The 18782-nt window shown below is 49.8% G+C and overlaps 1 protein-coding gene across 1 annotated transcript; it reads left to right on the forward strand.

The window, feature by feature from the left end:
* Nucleotides 1–627: 627 nt before the first annotated feature.
* Nucleotides 628–7321, forward strand: Rrm2 (ribonucleotide reductase regulatory subunit M2). Its single transcript, XM_048439768.3, has 8 exons — nucleotides 628–803; nucleotides 918–992; nucleotides 1318–1581; nucleotides 2642–2775; nucleotides 3751–3979; nucleotides 5277–5381; nucleotides 5475–5588; nucleotides 5687–7321. The coding sequence occupies exons 1-8, from the start codon at nucleotides 705–707 to the stop codon at nucleotides 5837–5839; spliced, it is 1173 nt and encodes a 390-aa protein (XP_048295725.3). The 5' UTR covers nucleotides 628–704; the 3' UTR covers nucleotides 5840–7321.
* Nucleotides 7322–18782: the final 11461 nt, after the last annotated feature.

Raw genomic sequence — 18782 nt, forward strand, 5'->3', positions numbered from 1 at the left:
TAAAACCAATGTGTGGCGCGTAATCATCCTCTGAACTTCCTGTAAAAAAGTTCAGCTTGCGACTTTTAAAACAAGCGGGAAATGGGGGACAAAGGGCTGACAGTGTATCTAAGGCCGTCTCCGTAGCCCTTTAGTGAGTCTGAAGGCTTACAACGGATCGCCGCCTTTACGCGAACCCTCGTTTTGAGGACCTCCCCTCTGTTAACCCCGCGGGGTGGGTGCGGTTACCAGCTTCATGACTGGGGACCCCGAAAGTTGTGGGGCTCGGCAGTCCCCCCTCCCCCAGGCTACTCGGTCCTAGCTGGATTCCCCGCACCCCCATAGCAGGGACGCAAAGACAGTGCAGGCGATGCGGCCGGAGGCCGGCAGCGTCTCGCCAAGCCGTGGCACCCACCTCGGCGACAACGCCCCGCGCCCCCTAACCCGGGTGCTCGCCCAGAGCTGAGCCTCCCTCCACCCCAAACGGTTCCGGGCCCCCGAGCGCCCGCGCGCCCCCGGGGTCGGCGCAGACTCCGTGGAGGTCTTTGTGCGGAAGAGAGGATGGCGCAACTCCCGCGCCCGGTGCATGCTCCAGCCAATGGGAAGCGCGGGCCCGCCCCCTCCGCGGGCCTTTTAAAAGGTGCAGAGTCTGGCGCTCGCCCGTGCTCCGGGTTCTAGCCGCTCCGCCACTGTCTCCGTCGCCTCGGCCACTGCCCTCACTCGCCATGCTCTCCGCCCGCGTCCCGCTCGCCACCATCACCGACCAGCAGCAGCTGAGAGTGTCGCCGCTGAAGCGACTCAACCTGTCCGAGAAGGAGAACACGGTGAGCGCGGCGGACTTGAGGAGGGGGACGCAGCTGGCAGGGAGGGTGTGGGTTTCCGGACCCGGGAGGGTGGAGGGCTCCCACCGTCGCTCACGCACGCGTGTGTCCCTGCAGCCCCCGAGTCTCAGCGGGACCCGCATCCTGGCGAGCAAGGCTGCGAGGAGAATCTTCCTGGACCCGGCCGAAGCGGTGAGTGACCCGTGGGAGGCTCAGGTGGGTGGTCCATGGAGCTGCCCGCAGGGGGCGTCCGCCGCCGTTGGCGCCAAAGTTGCATTGTCCCAGCTGTCTGCCTCAGCCTCTCCACGTTCCCGCCAAAATGTCTCCTTAGGATGTCCTACTTGGGTCGGCCTTCCTATCAGGGTCTCCTCGTTAGGAGGGTCATAATAACACGCAATGTGACAGCTAGCCACACGGAACTGCCAGCCAGTGAAAGTACCTGATCTGATGTGAGACCCTAGAAAGTTCGTCTGGTTCGATTAACATTTTTGGGGTGGTTGTTTCTCTCACCCAACAGGAAAGTAAAGAATCTACTAAGCCCAGCGTTGAGGATGAGCCCTTGCTGAGAGAAAATCCCCGCCGCTTCGTTATCTTTCCCATCGAATACCATGATATCTGGCAGATGTACAAGAAAGCCGAGGCCTCCTTCTGGACGGCTGAGGAGGTGGACCTTTCCAAGGACATTCAACACTGGGAAGCGCTGAAACCCGACGAGAGACATTTTATATCTCACGTCCTGGCTTTCTTTGCGGCGAGTGATGGCATAGTTAATGAAAACCTGGTGAGTTTGCATGACAGAGCTGTAATTCGCTTAGAGATAGAGGACTGGTGTGTCACTTTATCTTCTGTGAATGGGGCTGGAGAGATGGCTCCACTCGGTGGTTAACACACTTCCTGCCTGTGCAGAAGACCCAGGTTCTGTTCTGAGCACCCAGACTGGGTGGCTTCACATCTGCTAGTGATTCCAGCTCCAGGGGAGCTGACAGCTCACACCGGCGCCCCTGGGACATGCCTGTACGTGTACACTTCCATTCAAAGGCATACACAAGTAAAATCTTTAAGAACTGGATATATGTTTGCATTCATCTTAGTTTTTCCTCTGCCAAGTTGCAGCGGTAAGGTTTCTCTTTGTAGCTACCACACTTATCTTTTTGTGGCTTTGTATAATTTGGTTGCCTATTTCTTTTCATTGTAAATGGATTAATTGAAAGAGAATGAATAAGCTGTTAAGCCCTGCAGGGCCTGGAGAGTGGCTCAGAGGTTATGAGCACTTGCTGTAACTCAATTAACATTGGATCTGACTCCCTTTTCTGGTGCACAGACATACATGCAGGCAAAAACACCTATGCACATTAAGAAACAGTTTTAGCTGGGCAGTGCTGGCTCAGGCCCAGAAACGGGCAGATTTCTGTGAGTTCAAGGCCACACAAGTCAACAAAGTGTGTTCCAGGACAGCCAGGACTGTTACACAGAGAAACCCTGTCTCAAAACACAAAATTAACAGTTTTGTTAAACCAGCAAAATAAGAGTTCTTTATTTCCTGGTGGTAAGTTGAGCATATGGCAAAATGGTATACTTTATTGCAGCACCGTGAAGATCTGTACTACAATACAGAGGAGCAAACTTGCTTCTAGTTTTTGTTGTACTTATATTTTTGAAACAAATTCTCACTGTATTCCTGGCTGGCCTAGAACTCAGTAAGCAGACCAAGATGGCCTCAAAGATTCCTGCTTGAGGAGGCTGCCTCAGGGCTGGGATTAATCCTAGTGTGCTCAAAGGTGAGCCTGCGATGCAACCAGTAGTTTTTCAGGTTTAACTTTGGTTTATTTCATTACCACTAGGTGGAGCGCTTTAGCCAAGAAGTTCAGGTCACAGAGGCCCGCTGTTTCTATGGCTTCCAAATTGCCATGGAAAACATACATTCTGAAATGTACAGTCTCCTCATTGACACTTACATTAAAGATTCCAAAGAGAGGTGAGTATCCACGTGGTGTGTATGCTAAGATACCCAGGACTCACTAACTTACTGTTTTCTTTCAAGTATTTTTGTTCACAAGGTGAACAGGCAGACTAAGACTATAGATACTTACTTCTAGGGCCCTTAGTCCTGACTGCTTTGAGCGAAGGACCCAAATTCACTTTATTACTCGCTGAATGAGAAGTCAAGTGTGTTGTAGCTCATGCCTAATCCCAGCACCCCAGAGACCAGAAGCAGCATTGTCATTGTTCAAGGTCTGGCCAGATGAGATACTGTCTCTAAAACCAGAGACTCAATGATTAAGCATGCTTGTGACTCTTTCAAAGGATCTAGTTTTGGTTCCTAACCCCTACATAGCAGTTTGGGGCAGCTCATAACTGGTTTAACTCCAGTTAACGGGCATATGATGCCCCCTCCTGGCCTCCACAGGTACTGCACATATGGTGCAAAGACATTTAAGCAAAACACTCATACATTAAAAAAAAATTAAAAATGTGGCTACTGGGCTGGAGAGATGGCTCAGCAGTTAAGAGCACTGGCTACTCTTCCAGAAGACCCGAGTTAAATTCCCAGCAACCAAATGTGGCTCACAGCCGTCTATAGTGGGATCTTAAATGCCCTCTTCGGGTATGCAGGTCTACATGGAGAAAGAGCACTCACATACATTAAGTGAATAAATATAAAAATGTGCCTACAAATGATTATAAAAAATGAAGTGGAAATGAGGGGAATTACATACTTTGACACTACTGGGTTAAAAGATTAACTTTAGACCAGTTTAATAAAATGTTACTCTACATTAAGGGATTATAAAAAAAGGCTTTTTGGAGGTTATGGAGATATAGAGTGGGAAGTCAGCTGTCATCAGGATGGAAAGCTGATGTGGAACAGAACTGATCGGGCCTATCCTACAAGCTGCTGTGCTGCCAGGGGTCTGTGGTGTCGTGGTTCACGGTATGCTTCTGTCTACAGGGAATATCTCTTCAATGCTATTGAGACAATGCCTTGTGTGAAAAAGAAGGCCGACTGGGCCCTGCGCTGGATCGGGGACAAAGAGGCCACCTATGGAGAACGGGTTGTGGCCTTTGCTGCTGTGGAAGGGATCTTCTTCTCTGGCTCTTTTGCATCAATATTCTGGCTCAAGAAACGGGGACTGATGCCTGGCCTTACATTTTCCAACGAGCTTATTAGCAGAGATGAGGTGAGTCTGAAATGCCCGTCTGATCCGCGGCTCTTAGCCGGATGCTCTTGTGTCCTGATAGGGACTTGAGAAATGAGGCATAGCCACTTTCAAAGAAAATGTGAGCATTTTGTCTTACCAGAGGACAAGAGGGAGTGGGATGCCCCCCCCCGCCCTGGAGTTACAGGTGGTTGTGAACCACCCTGTAGGTGCTGGGAACTGAACCAGGTTCCTTGTGACTGAGTCTTGGGGATCCAACTCAGGGTCTTACGCTTGCTAGGCAAGAACTCTGCCACTGAGCCACGTTCCTGGCTCCATATGCACATTAATGGGTGAGTTCAGTGATCCATATACTCAGCAAGGAATAGAATACCTCAAGTGATGTGTTGAAACTACTCGTATTCTTAGTACATACATTCCTATTATCCTGTAGGCTTGAGTGCATAAGTTTAAAGTTCTGAATGGGATTTTTAGGTTGTCATAAGCAATCCTTTGTGTCTTTGTGCTTCCAAATTAATTGGTAATGAGGTAAGAGTTCCCTTGGGCTCCTATAGGTCCTTGGAGTAGACTGAGGAAAGACAGAAGGTGTCTGTACTTAATAGTTCGTCCAATCTGAAATGCAAGGAGCAGGAACCCCACCACTCCCAAAACCCAGTGGGCAGGGCAGGTGATTATCTTCCTGTGTAGGAAGATAAGCCCTGAGACTTACTGGGGTGCCATGTGCTAAGAGTCACTGGTCTACTTCATTTGAAATTGTATCAGTTCCTGATTATCTGAAAGCTCCTCCTCCCTAAGAACTGGAGCGTGAGGCTGTGGAGATACTTGAACAAAGATAAGCCTCTTTGGGTATCAGAAGGGTATACTAGATGGCAGGCACCTTTGAGGGCCTAGAGGTGGGATAACCCATTCCTTGGTATCATAATTGGCAGTTAAACACCTGCTTTCTTTTGGTTTCTGACTTTCAAGACAGGGTTTTTCTGTATTGCAGCCCTGGTTCTCCTAGAACTCAGAGATCTGCCTTCCTCTGCCTCCCCTGAGTGCTGGGATTTAAAGGCGAGCACCACCATGCCTAGGCCACCTGTTTTATTTTCCTTGCTTCTTGTTGTATTGTTTTTTGGCAGTCTGTGGCCTGGCTGGCCTGGAAAAATGTAGGTTAAACTGGTCTCAAACTCAAATACCTTCCTTTGGACAAACCAAGTGCTCTGGCCAGACAAGTTGTATGAGATCACAAAGATATCCAGATAAAGCATTTTTAATCCACACATGTGAGCAGTTAAGAATGTTTGGCCTCATAGCAACCTTGAACTTGCCATTCTAGGGTTTACACTGTGACTTTGCCTGCCTGATGTTCAGGCACCTGGTACACAAGCCATCGGAGCAAAGAGTACAGGAAATCATTATCAACGCAGTGAGGATAGAGCAGGTGGGTGACTGTGTGTGGGTTACTCTTGCACTTGCCGGAAGGGTGGGCGGTCCTTGAACTCCGGGGTGCTCAGAAGCTTTGCTTGGCCTCTAGGAGTTTCTCACGGAGGCCCTGCCTGTGAAGCTCATCGGGATGAACTGCACCCTGATGAAGCAGTACATCGAATTCGTGGCGGACAGGCTTATGCTGGAGCTAGGGTTCAGCAAGGTAAAGTGTTATTTATTCGTGGCCTGCCACCCCCTCACCCTCTTTTTTCTTTTTTTAAGTTTGTTTTTAACACTTATATCTTGCTGTGACTTTTTTAGATTTTCAAAGTAGAAAATCCGTTTGACTTCATGGAAAATATTTCACTAGAAGGGAAGACGAACTTCTTTGAGAAGCGAGTGGGAGAGTATCAGAGGATGGGGGTGATGTCGAATTCAGCAGAGAATTCTTTTACCTTGGATGCTGACTTCTGAGTAAACTGCCTGCTCTTTGCTGATTATTCTCCCCTTGTCATAAAAAATCAGCAGAAGCAATTGACTGGCTACACCATGAATTGTTGAATTTGTTAACCGGTATCTAAAAACTGGGTAGCTACCTCAGTTGATCCCTTTTTGCTAGTTGCATCACTAGAAGAAGGAAGAGTGTTAAAGGTACTAGGATTCTTAGGGGAGATCCTGCCCTTGGCTTCTGGGAGTAGTGTGATAGCCTTTGGCCCCAAGCACCAACAGACCCAGGCTCTATGAGAGGCGACCCTCCAGCAAGCAGGATTCAGCATTTGTTGCCACAAGGCTGTTTAAAAGATGTCAGCCTCATTCACTGCTTCCCACCGACTCTATAGCGTTTACTTAACAAGTTTGTAAATAAAACTAGCACTTTGCACACAAACATAGTACTGTCAAGGGGGAAAGCCTGCTTTATTTGGTTTCTACATCAAGCACTAAGTAGCATTTTGTAAGAATAGCATTGCCAAGCTTAATTCTTCAGTGAATTAATTGAAATGCTTCATCAGCGTTGAAGTCAGTCCTGTGCAATCTAGGCATTAGCCTGCTGGTGCTAATCATGTACAGGGTGTGTGTGAGACCCCATACATCAGAGCGTCTCTGCTTCACAGAACCTCCAATTTTGAGTCACTAGAGACTTCAGCATGATTGGGGACACTTGCTGGCTGGCCCAGGCCCAGTCTTAATTTTTGTGAAAAGCAGTATTTTTTTTTCCAAGTTATTCTTTGCCCCATTTCTAGTTAGTGCAGAGTCTTGAAAGGGCTTCGTAGATAGGATTTCCAGCGGTAGCCCATGCACCAGTCTTGATTTTTGTCAGTGGTAAAGCCAGGGCTGAAGTCAGCTTTCCTAAAAGATGCAGATTTTTGAGTGTGTGAACAGGTACTATTGAAATTTGATCCACTTATTAACCTTGACTAGGCCTAAAACTCGCAGTGTAGACTAGGTCAGCCTCTTAAACTTAACTCTGTCTCCCAAACACTGAGATTAGGGTTTGTGCCACAATGCCCGGCTTTACCTGGTGAATTCCTACTAAACACCTGAAACTGTACTGTATGGGCTGTTAATGTGTGTTCAGTTCAGGTTGCCAGGCTGAAATGTAGACAGTAGATCCTAACAGCTAGTGCGAATTAATCTTTTCTGGGCATTCATCTGTTTTCATGTTTAGGGAACAAAATCCAGAATTCACCTAGTGAGTTTGAGGCTACTTAGGGATACATATGTGAAGCTGTCTTAAAACCCAAAACAATGAAAGCAAGCGTATTGGTTGCCTGGAATAATTCACAATCGTCTCTAACCTCCTTGTTAACCTGATGCTATTGTGTTTCAGCAGTTTGACCCCCGATCCATTTTCTTTATTGTATATTTCCATATTTCTGTAATATGAGACCCTTTGTACCTTTTAAATTATTGTTATCTAAAATTAATAAACTGAAGTCTGAATTGCATGGCACACAAGTGTTAAATGATTGAACTGAAACTGTTCCTGTATTATGTAAACTGTTCTGCCTGCAGGCCGGAAGAGGGCGCCAGATCTCATTCTAAGTGGTTGTAGAGCCAGTATGTGGCTGCTGAGAACTAACTGAACTCAGGACCTGGAAGAGCAGTCGGTGCTCTTAAACCCTGAGCCATCTTTCCAGCCCCCTAACTGAAACTGTTCTTAATATCAGTTCTTTGGGTAAAATTTACATTTCGATTTTAGAAAGTTTCTCATTGAAGCTAAGGGGCTTGTTTGCTTTATTTACTCTTGGAAAGATTTTCCTCTTTTCTTACATAGGACATGTAGGAGGTAGATAGACCCTGGGTCTCGGTGTATGGAGTTTGTGGTACCGTGTCTATAGCCCAGGCTATCTTCAGCATCTTCAATGCTGGGATTATGGGTGTGTGCCACTACACCTGACTTGGGATAGGGGCAGTAAAATGGCAGCAAAAAGTTATTCTGGCAACCTTGGCTAGGCTGCTTTCTCATCTCAAAGCATCCAGCTGCAGGGCTTCCAGGGGGGAGTCTGACTGCTGATCCCCCCACAGCTAGTGTGAAGCCGGGTTCAGGCTAGTCTCTGTCAGAATCTCCTTGTCTCCTCACATCTATGCAGCCTCCGTGAACTGAGACATTCCCGAGAGCCGTGTCGCTGCTGTGTTGTGGGCTCACTGAACAGCTAGCTATCTTGGGCCCCTCTGAGCTGTGGGGCCATGACCCAGAAGTCCTTCCCTGGGGAACTTGCTGACAGTGACTCTGCTGTCTAAGAAAGCCATGTTACAAAATGGTAAAGATGGCCACATCTGTGAAGGTGGTGTGGCTCCTGCCCCTGAGTGCTCTCCTGCCTCTGACCTCAGCACATCTGTACTGTCTGTACCTAGTATGAGACTTTGAAGGATGAGTGGCCGGTGAATGAGAAAAGTGTTAGGTCTGAGGTCTGGCCAAGAGGATGTCAATTGACTGGAAAACCAGGTTGTGGGCAGACCCACGGGGGAAGGACCAGGCTACTGCTCCAAGAGGCTCTGTTGTCACAGCAGCTTTGCAGTGGACAGACCTTGTTTCTCCTACTGTCCCACAGTGCCACTGCCCAATGCTGTCAGTACAGATATGCCACAGGGGAAGGGCCTTAACTGGATTGAGCTTGGCTGGGTATACCTGGAGAGCCCATGACTTTCGTCAGATCACTCTGAGTTCTTAGGCGTTTGGTTCTGGAAGAAATGGACTCCCTGGCATAACGTTCAGAAAAGGAGCTTCCAGTGTGAGCTGTACACTGTTCTCAGATGTGTTTTTGTTTGGTACAAGCTCCAGACAGGCTTATATAAGGCTACATTTTATTGCATGGGAGCAAGCAGAGGCCTCGTCAGCCTGCGGGCCTGCTGAGAGCAGATCTGTGAAACCTTTCTCTTCCCCTCTACCAGGCACCATCATGCCCGACCATGCCCACTAACAGTACTTTTTGTGAAATGGAAACAAGATGATTTGCTAACACCATTCAGCTGAGGGGCTCTCACTATCTCAGTGTTATTGGGGACCAGGGGTCCTACTGATACTAGTATGGAGTTCTTTGTTGTTTGGGTTTTTTTTTTTTTTTTCGAGACAGGGTTTCTCTGTAGCTTTGGAGCCTGTCCTAGAACTAGCTCTTGTAGACCAGGCTGGCCTCGAACTCACAGAGATCTGCCTGCCTCTGCCTCCCGAATGCTGGGATTAAAGGCGTGCGCCACCACCGCCTGGCCAGTATGGAGTTCTTGATAAATGGTTTTGTTTAGTAAGGTGTTCTAGGCCTTGAATATCAGTGGCTGCAGGGGTTGTCTGGCCTCTTTAGACCCCCAGTACAGATAACATCTTGGTGTCTGGGCATCACAGGGTGAGCTGTGTCTCCCTCCATAGTAGGGTGTGGGGGGCAGCCCTAGACTTGCTTTGCACCTCTTAGGTTTAGTCTGGTAGTTTTCAGATGGAAGTGATGGTTGACAAAGGTATTAGATTTTATTTCTACGAGATCATTTAGAATGTGAGAGACAGCCACAGGTGACAGGCTGCCTGGCAGGGAGAAAGTGGATTCTATGCAATGAAGCCATTCTCTGACTATTAGACCATTTCGCATTAAAAAAATTTAAGCTGGCTTGTATGTGGCATAACTTCTAAGGGGATTTTCCCACTGGACCCTAGATTCCAGTTGTCCCTTGGTGGATAGGGAAAGGGACATTAAAGGAACTAGGGGTCCACACCTTTCTGTTTCCCTCGGTTCTGCTGGCCAGAAAAAAAGAGGCACAAAACCTTGTCCAAGAAGTTTCTGGGGTGCTGACCCTTTGGAGCCTCAGGAATTGGTTGTCTTCCATACCCTCCCCTTGTAAGACTTTAGACAATTCTGAAGCCATTTCTGACAATTCCAAACCCTCTCAGCCTCTGTGCCTCAGTGCTTCCCCTCCTCCCCTGGGAACCAAGGACCTAACAGCTACACATGCACGTACTCAGTTCCTGAACAATTACCCACACACGTATGTTTTGACTCAGTCCCCTGGGAAGCGGGGTCAAAATGACCTCTTACCTCATCTGATCTGACAATAGTTTTCCAGTCAATTATTGGTATTAGCCCTTTTCGAATAAGCCAATCATAATGGTCAAGGAACAACCCCTCTTGTTTCTATGGGGCCTTCTCCTTTAAAAGTAGACTGTACCAGCTAGTCGGGGTCTCTCGGCTTCCCGAATGCTGAGGAACCCTGTCATGACAGAATTAATAAAATCCTCATGCTTTTGCATCGGCTGTGGTATATGAGGTGGTCTCTGGGGGTGACTCCTTCTCGGTTAGGACACTAGAGTCCAACACACTCTCATTTTGAGACTTGTGTCTCTCATTGTGTAACCCTGGCTGGCCTGGAACTCAGGTAGACCAGGCTGGCTTCCGATTTTAATCTACCTGCCCCTGCTTCCTGAGTGCTGGAATTAAAGGTGTGTGCCACCACACCTGAATCGTGGATTTCTCTCTTGCCTGCCGTCTGCCCTCAGATCCTCTCTTAGATCTTCATTCTTCCAGCCCGGGTCTTCAAGCAGACCTGAGATTGCTGGGCCAGGTAATATGACTTGGAGCCATGTCCAGTCTGCTGTGGCTGCTTGCAGGTGACCAGTAGGCCATCCCTGGTTCTGGGATGCTTCTGCTACCTGTGGTATCCCAGCTGTCACCTCTTCGCTATCAGTATGTGGTTACAAGGAGTGTCGGGCTTGATGGCCTGCTAGGCCAGAGACTGTGTGGTGGAATCCTGACCACTGGCGAACAGGTTGGCAGTGAAGCCTCCGGGAGCAAAAGTTCAGTGGATGGCTCAGAGGAAAGCGGGCCAGGCCAGAGTCACTGTCTTCAGAATTTGCTAGAATGGTCCCCATTTTTTCCCACACTTTCAGAGTAGATCCAACAAAGGGTGCCCTGTTTGGGTGTGATGACCCAAACTGCACCCTAGTTTTACTTAGCTCTCATACCGTTTCCCAGTTCAAGGAATGGAGCCCCGCCCAGGCTAAGGGGGTAATCCAGGCCTCACGGACAGCTGCAATTTTACCTGTGGCCAGGAGAGGGAGCTCCTGCCTTCCGACGTCCCTCACCAGGCATCAGGCCTCTGTCTACAGGGTACCAGCACCTCTCACCCGACTGTTCACACGTGTTACTAGACCCCGTCCTCCATTGTGCTGAGTCCAGGGGTTTTACCTACCCTAGCTGAAGTTTCCCTGACCAGAGCTGTTTTACTATGCGCCCCCACTCCGTTTTTCATCGTCCCCCTGTTTATCTGGCCCCACGTTACTTGTAAGCTCTCAACTCTTCAGGCCCCGATTTAGGGACCACCGGGAACCTTCCCAGACCTAGGCAGTCCAAGTCAGGACCCCCTTTGTCACCTCTGAGTCTTTGATAGTGTAGACCTGAATTTGTCACCCAAAAGAAGACTCTCTACATGTCTTTTGATTGGTTCAGGGAAGCGATGGCTGGCCCGGGAAGGCTGCTGTGTCCGACTCTACACGAGGATCACCCAAAAGGGACCAACTGAAGTTGGCACCAGAGTGGGTGGTAGGACTCAGCCTTCCCACTTCTTCCCTGCTTCTCTGTCCTCTCCCATCCTGGCTGTCCTTCCAACAGTGGGGGTCACGTTGCCAGCTCTCCGTTCACAGGTCTGCTGTGGCGGTCCTTCACCTTGCAGAGTGGCTGAAAGCTGGAGCTGCAGGTCACGGCCCTGCACACCCTGGCTTTCGCTTAGGCAATGCCCCTACCCCTCCGTTCTGAGCCGGGCCTGTACTGTGTCCTCAGTTGGAGGGATTGTGGTAGTCGGCTTCCTCCTTTCTCACCCTTTCTCACCGTGGGCTCTCCCAAGGGCGGAAGTGAGGCGGATCGGTCTCAGGGCCCTTGCTGGTGCAGCTTTCTCCATTTGCAGTTTTCTTGGGAATCAGGGCCGGTGCAGATGTCCGTATGATGTGGCCGGGGATTGAGCTTTATGGGGCTATTGGCAGAGCATCATTTGGCATCCTTGCCAGATTCCTGGGACCTTGGGCCACAGCTCCAGCTGCGGACAGCTGCCCACTGTCTCCTAACACTTAGCTTCTGGGCCCCAAACACACAAGAAACCTTCCTATTCTGGTCCTTCAGTGATCCCCAACAAACAGTCTGGCATGTAGGTGGGATTGTTATTTTTAGTAGCTGAGCTGTTGAGACATTGAAAAGCCTCTACTTCCTTCGGAACGGAAAACTTCCAAAAGCGTTTATATCTTTGCTTCTGTGGAATTCAGGAGGTCATCTTTACCTAGGGAGAGTCAGCAGGTGGCGGGGGGAGGGGAAGGTTGTCCTGCGGGAGGGACCTCAGTATCAGCCCTCCGTGTGCTCTGGTGGTGGGAGTGGGGTGGGAGTGGGTGGGATTGGGAGGTCTACAGATTCATTGCTCAGACTGAAGTGTGGTGGCAATGGGTGGTGGTAACTTATTGTTGTTTGAGACAGGGTTTCTCTCTGTAGCCCTGACTATCCTGGAACTCACTCTATAGAGCAGGCTGGCCTGGAACTCACAGAGATCCACCTGCCTCTGCCTCCCGTGTAGTGGGATCAAAGGCATGTGCCACCATGCCTGGCTGATGGTGACTTTTGAAAACTAGGTTGAGCGTAGAGTGGAGTCACCAGGGCTGCTGCAGGATTTGGAGGGAGACAGACGGTCTTTCTGTAGGTAAGTAGAAATCCGTTCAAGGGGAAGGCTGGAATACAGGCGACATTTCAGGCACCAGGAGAGCAGGGAGACGTGGCCAGATCTGAAGGATCCACAGTGCTCTCTCAGATCCTGTGGCTGTGATGAAACACTTAGACAAAAAGCAACTTAAGAGAGAAATGGGCTTATTTCATTTTATTACAATCTCAGCTCCCTTTCCACTGTCGTGGGGAAGTCAAGGCAGGACCTTCCAAACAGCTAGCTACTTCACATCCAATCAAGAGCAGAGAGAAGGGAATGCATTTGCTTGTTTGTTTGCACTGGGCTCCAACTCTCCACTTGCAGAAGGAGCAGGACTCCTTGCCTAGGGAATGATGCCTCCCATAGTGGGCTGGCACTCTTCCCTTATCAATTAACATAATTAAGATAGCCCTCCACAGAGGTACCCACAGGTCAACCCAATGTAGACAGTCTGTCACGAGAGTCTCTTCCCAAGATGATTCCATATTATGTCAAATGTGTAGTTAAAACTAACCTTACAAGGACTGTGCAATGTCTTCCAAGCGCCATCGGCCCCAGAGAGGAGCGAGTCCATCAGATTTTCATTTCATGGAAGTCTCTGACTTGTTTTTTATTTTGGTTTGGTTTCTTCCTTCCTTTCTTTCTTTCTTTCTTTCTTTCTTTCTTTTTTTCTTTCTTTCTTTCGTATACAGTGTTCTGTCTGCATGTATGCCTGCACACCAGAAGAGGGCACCAGATCTCATTACAGATGGCTGTGAGCCACCATGTGGTTGCTGGAAATTGAACTCAGGATCTCTAGGAAGAGCAATCAATGCTCTTAGCCTCTGAGCCACCTCTCCAGCCCCTGACTGGTTGGTTTTCCAAGACAGGGTTTCTCTGTGTACCTCTGGCTGTCCTGGAACTTGCTATGAACACCAGGCTAGATTCCAACTCAGAGATCTGCCTGCTTCTGCCCACTGAGTGCCAGGGAAAAGGTGAGCACCAGTACCACCCGGCTTGTTGATTTTGCTTTTGAGACCGTGTCTCAGTTAGTCATGTAGCTCAGGCTGACAGTGAACTTAACTATGTAGTTGACCATGACCTGAACATCTAATTCTCAAGGCTCCCCCTCGGTAGTGCTGAAATTACAAGTGTGTCTCACCATGCCTAATCCACGGGGTGCTGGGGATTTAATCCAAGGCTTCCAACGTGCTAGACAAGCACTCTGCCACCTGAGCTGTGGCCCCGGTTCATGGAGACCAGCTGTGTGTCATGAACAAGTCCTCCCCCCATGTGCGGAAGTCACTTTCCTCTGCTCTTTCCTGCACTTGGTTCTCTTCTGTTCCATTTGTCATATTTTAAACGCTTGCAGCCCTCCACATTGATTTCCTGCCTCCCTCAATAGTCTTACTCTGCAGCATTCGTCTTACTGGATTGCAGAGGGACAAGCCTGGAGCCGAGGCCAGCACTGATGAAATCAGCCAGCACTCTGGCTCCCAGCCCTGGGGGAAGACAGAGGTCTCAGCATGAAGTTCCGTCAAGGTGCTGTTGTCCCCCAGGACGTAGAGGTGTCTCCGGTCTGTGCGCACAGTGTGCTCTTCTCAAGTGACATTGTGCTGCTTCTTCACAAGTGGCCCTGAGTGCCTCTGTGAGGCCTGTGGAGGATCAGGACCGCAGTTTCATAACTCAGAGCACCGTCTGGTGCCTAAGAGCTACTTCATTAAATGTCATGTGGATTCAAAATAGAATCATATCTCCGAGACAAAGCCCATTGAGCCAGGAGCCAACACAGGATTGGAACAGGCAATGTCTCACGGGAACGGGGACCACAAGCCAAGGCAGCTGTCTGGGGACCAGCCCACCTCATCCTCCTCTCTGTTCATATTTATCTGACCTTTCTAGGTTTGGCAGGTGATCTCAGAGCCTGGGGGGTCTGCCATAGATTGGAGGCAGCCATGGAAAAGGAGGACTGGTCCTCTGTCATGCTCTCAGATGAAGCTCTGCAGCGGAGTGCTCCCCACTACAGCCGAGTGCTCCCCTCTCTGTTCCAGCTGGGTGCTCTCCCCCTTCCCTCCTGCACCAGCTGCCTCTAGGGAGACGCGCTCCAGGCCTGGGCCATGGACCTGAGGCCACACAGCTGACGAGAGCCAGAGATGGTTTGCCCCTAAGCTCAAGGCTCCAAGCCCAGCTCTTTCCCCCAGCCCGAGCTGCCCCAACCCTGAGCACTAGAGGATCAAACAACTGGATCAAACTGGAAGGGCATGCGTGGATTTGGTTAGAATGCTTGTGGGAGGGGCTTTGGTATGCCATTGTAAAGGCTTCTTTATAATCTTAATACATGTCTAGAGGTGTGGACGGAAAGAATGGTCTTATGTCCGCCTTCTGTTCTCAACCTGCTGTCTAGCCAGTGAACCCTTGTGGGAGAGGGAGCTTGTTAGCCCAGACTCTGCAGTCTACAGTACTTTCCCACCACAACTGAGTGCTCCCCATCTGTCTCAGCTGAGTCCTCCTCCCTTCCTTACTGCCCAGTGCTCCTCTCTATGCCTCAGATGAGTGCTCTTCCTGCCCCTCTGCCCTAGATGAGTGATCCTCCATCTGCTCTGTCCCGGCTGAGTGCTCCTCTCCCTTCTATCCCAGTTGAGGGCTCCTCACTTACTTCTGTCCAGATGAGTGCTCCTCCCTAGTGCTCCTCCCTTCTTGACTGTCCCAGTTGAGTGCTCTTCCTGTCCCCCTGTCCCTGAATGCTTTTTTTTTCCTTTTTGATCTTTTTCTTCTTTTTTGAGACAAGATTTCTCTAGACAGCCCTGAATAGCCAGAAACTCACTATATAGATCAGCCTGGTCTAGAGCTCATAGAGATCCACCTGGTTTTGCCTCCTGAGTGCTGGGATTAGCGGTGTGTGCTAACAGGCCTAGGGCTCCAGTGTTGCTATTGTGTGTGCATACACGTGCTTGTGTGTGTGTGTCTAGTGTGTGTATGCATGTGTGCACATGTACATGTGCCTATGTCTATGTGTTTGTAATATGTGTGGTGCGCATGTGTGTGTGTGTGTGTGTGTGTGTGTGTGTGTGTGTGTGTGTAGGATAGAAGCCTGAAGTTGACACTGGTTGTGTTCACTGATCTCTTCCCACCTTACATATTGAGGCAGGGTCTATCACCGAGCCTGGAGCTCATAGTTTGGGCTAGTCTGGGGATCCTGTCTCTACCACATGCATCCTGGGTTATGTGGCCCACTGTGCCCACCCGGAGTTTCCATCGGTTCTGGGGATCTGAACTCAGATCCTTGTGCTGGATGGCAAGCGCTTTATCTGCTGAGCCACCTCACTGGCCCCAGTGCTCCTCAGTTGCTCTTCCCCAGAGCTGCCCCCCTCCCAGTCTGTCATCATTTGGTTGATTTCCCCCTTCAGGCCTCAGTTGCATCAGCTTGGGCTTTCTTGTCTCTGCCCACCTGTCCCCCAGCTCCAAGGTCTCCCCTTAATTCTCCAGCTTTCTGGATGACTGCTTTATTTGTTTAGTTTGTTTGTTTAATTGACAGTGAAGGGCTCAGTGATGCTTCCCATCAGTTCTGGTGACATTCTCACTAGTAAGTTGTCACCTGCCACCTGTCTTTCCTGTCCTTTTCTCCTTTGCTGTGGCAGCTTTGTGTGGGTTCCTACTGCTTGCCTTTCCTCTCTCCTGCCATCTTTTGCCTGAGGATGGTGAATTAGAAGAGGCTAGGACCCACCAAGGCCAAGGGCGCTCACTGTGTCAGGGCGCCTCCTCCTCTCCTTCCTCCTCCTGCTCCCCGTGCTCTTCCTGCTCCTCCTGTTCCTCCTGCTCCCCCTCCTCCTTCCCATCTACTCCTGCTCCCTCTCTTCCTGTTCCCCATCTCCTGCTGCTCCCTCCTCCTCCTGCCCCCCCCCCCGGCCTCCCCATGACCTTTGCTTGGGGCAGATATGGTTTGCCTGGGATTCTTCACTCTCTTGACTTTCCGGCTTTATTCGGGCCTCCAATGTTGCTGTTCCACCGCTGATGCTGAAGGGATGCTGGTGAGCAGCTGGTCTCTGCGGTGGCTGCGTCCTCACAGCTCCGCTCCCCGTTTTCTAGCATGGCCGCAGTCTTGGGGCTTATTCTTGAAGTGTCCACCTTTCTGTTGTGTTCCTTGGAGGACTTTGTATCAGAGACAGTTTATATTCTGTTTGGCTTTCTCCCTCTTCCTTTGGGATAGTTTTCTTTTCTCCCTGTCTTATCAAGATATAATCGACACACAACACACAGTTGCCTGTTTACTGCTGTATCAGTTTAATATTGCATCATTTTGTTAGGGCAGTGCAACACCAGAGGCGGGCCAGCTTTACAAAGGTGTTCAGCATGGCCCAGATTTCAACATGGAGAGCCAACAGAAACAAAAGATGGCATTGAACAGGAAGGATGAGAAGCTGGGGTCCCCACATCTCTCTTTCTCTCTTTTTTTTTTTTTTTGTTTTTTTGTTTTTCAAGACAGGGTTTCTCTGTAGCTTTGGAGCCTGTCCTGGAACTAGCTCTTGTAGACCAGGCTGGCCTTGAACTCACAGAGATCTGCCTGCCTCTGCCTCTGAGTGCTGGGATCACAGGTGTGCGCCACCAATGCTCCACTATTTTTAAATCATGTTTATGTATGTGGGTATGTGCCCATGAGTGCAGGTACCTAGGAGTACAGGTGCCCATGGAGGCCAGAAGAAGGTGTTAGATCCCCTCCCTCACCGCCGGAGCTGGAGTTATATAGACAGTTTGTGAACTGCCCCTTATGATGTGGGTGCTGGGAATAAACTTGGGTCCTCTGCGAGAGTAATATGTGCTTTTAAACTGCTGAGCCATCTCCGCAGCCCCAGAAATAGATTCTTATGGTATGTCTTTTATCAGGCCTCCCCAGCTTGGCTGCCAGTGCCGTGAAATCCACCAACTGCTGTGTGCCACAGCTGGATCCTTCCTCTCACCCCGCTGTGGGTTCTTGAGTGACATCATACCAGGGTCTGCTCAGGGTCTTGCCAGCTGCCCCCCCCCCAGCTGTTCTGATAATACACTGTGAGCACCTGTGGACCTCACCGGCACAGACTTTTCTTTCTCCTGGGTGTGTCTGTAGGGGAGCCACAACGAGCTCATGTGGTCAGCATGTGTTTAGTTTTGAAAGAAGTTGTAGAATTGCACCCTTTTACATGCCTAGGGGCACATGACACCGTGTGAGGGTATCTGGTGCCTTCACATCTGTGCCAATGATGGTGTGGCAAGACTTAGATTTGATTTATCCTAGTGGGTGGCTAGCGTGTTCTCTGGTGGTTTTCATTTTAAGATAACTGGCAATCAGCGTCTTTTCCAGGGCTGATTTTTCATAGCTGTGCTGGCTAGATTGACACAAGCTAGGGTCACTGGAGAACGAGGGAGCTTCAATTGAGAAAATGCCTCTGTAAGATCCAGTGAGCAGTCATGTAGGGCAGGATCTTAATTACTGATTGACGGGGGAGGGCCCAGCCCATTGTGGTGGATAGGTGGTCCTGGGTTCTATAGGAGAGTAGGCTGAGCAAGCCATGGGGAGCAAGCCAGGAAGCAGCACCCCTCCATTGCTTCTGCATCAGCTCCTGCCTCCAGGTCCCTGCCCTGCTTGAGTTCCTGTCCTGACCTCCTTCAGTGATGGACAGCAATGTGGAAGTGTAAGCCAAACAAGCCCTCTCCTCCCCGACTTGCTTTTGGTCATGATGTTTCATTACAGAAATAGTGACCTTAACAAAGACAAGAGTCATGCAACTGTGTGCTTTATGACACAGCACTAGTCAGTGAGGGGCTGCACCCACCTCTGACCTGTAACTTTGTGTCACCGAAGTCTTGTTTGTTTTTGAGACGGAGTTGTATAGAGCTCAGGCTGGCTTCAAACTCACTACATCACCAAGGATTGCCTTGAACTTCTGATGGGAGTCCAGGCCTGCACCACCACATCCCATCTGTTCAGTGCGCAAGCCTGGGTCTAAGGGCTTGGTCACGCTTAGTGAGCCCTCTACCAGTTGAGTCTTATCCCCTACCCTGATGGTTTCCATAAGGAGAGAACAATTTTTTAGGCCTGGGCAAACTAGTGGGTACTGATTTGGAGCCAGGGAGAAGGCAGTTTGGGCATCAAGGTTCTCTGCGAGACTTCTGGAGAGCTGGGGAAGACACCCAAGGCCTGCTGCTCACACCCGGGAAGAGAACCAGGCACTTCTGATCCACCTGCTTCTAGCTGAGCCAGGACCACATGGGCAAGGCTGCTTCAGATGATGGAAGGCACAGTGAT

Source organism: Myodes glareolus, chromosome 6 (assembly GCF_982192425.1).
Source record: "Myodes glareolus chromosome 6, mMyoGla1.1, whole genome shotgun sequence".
In the NCBI taxonomy this organism is placed as follows: Eukaryota; Metazoa; Chordata; class Mammalia; order Rodentia; family Cricetidae; genus Myodes; species Myodes glareolus.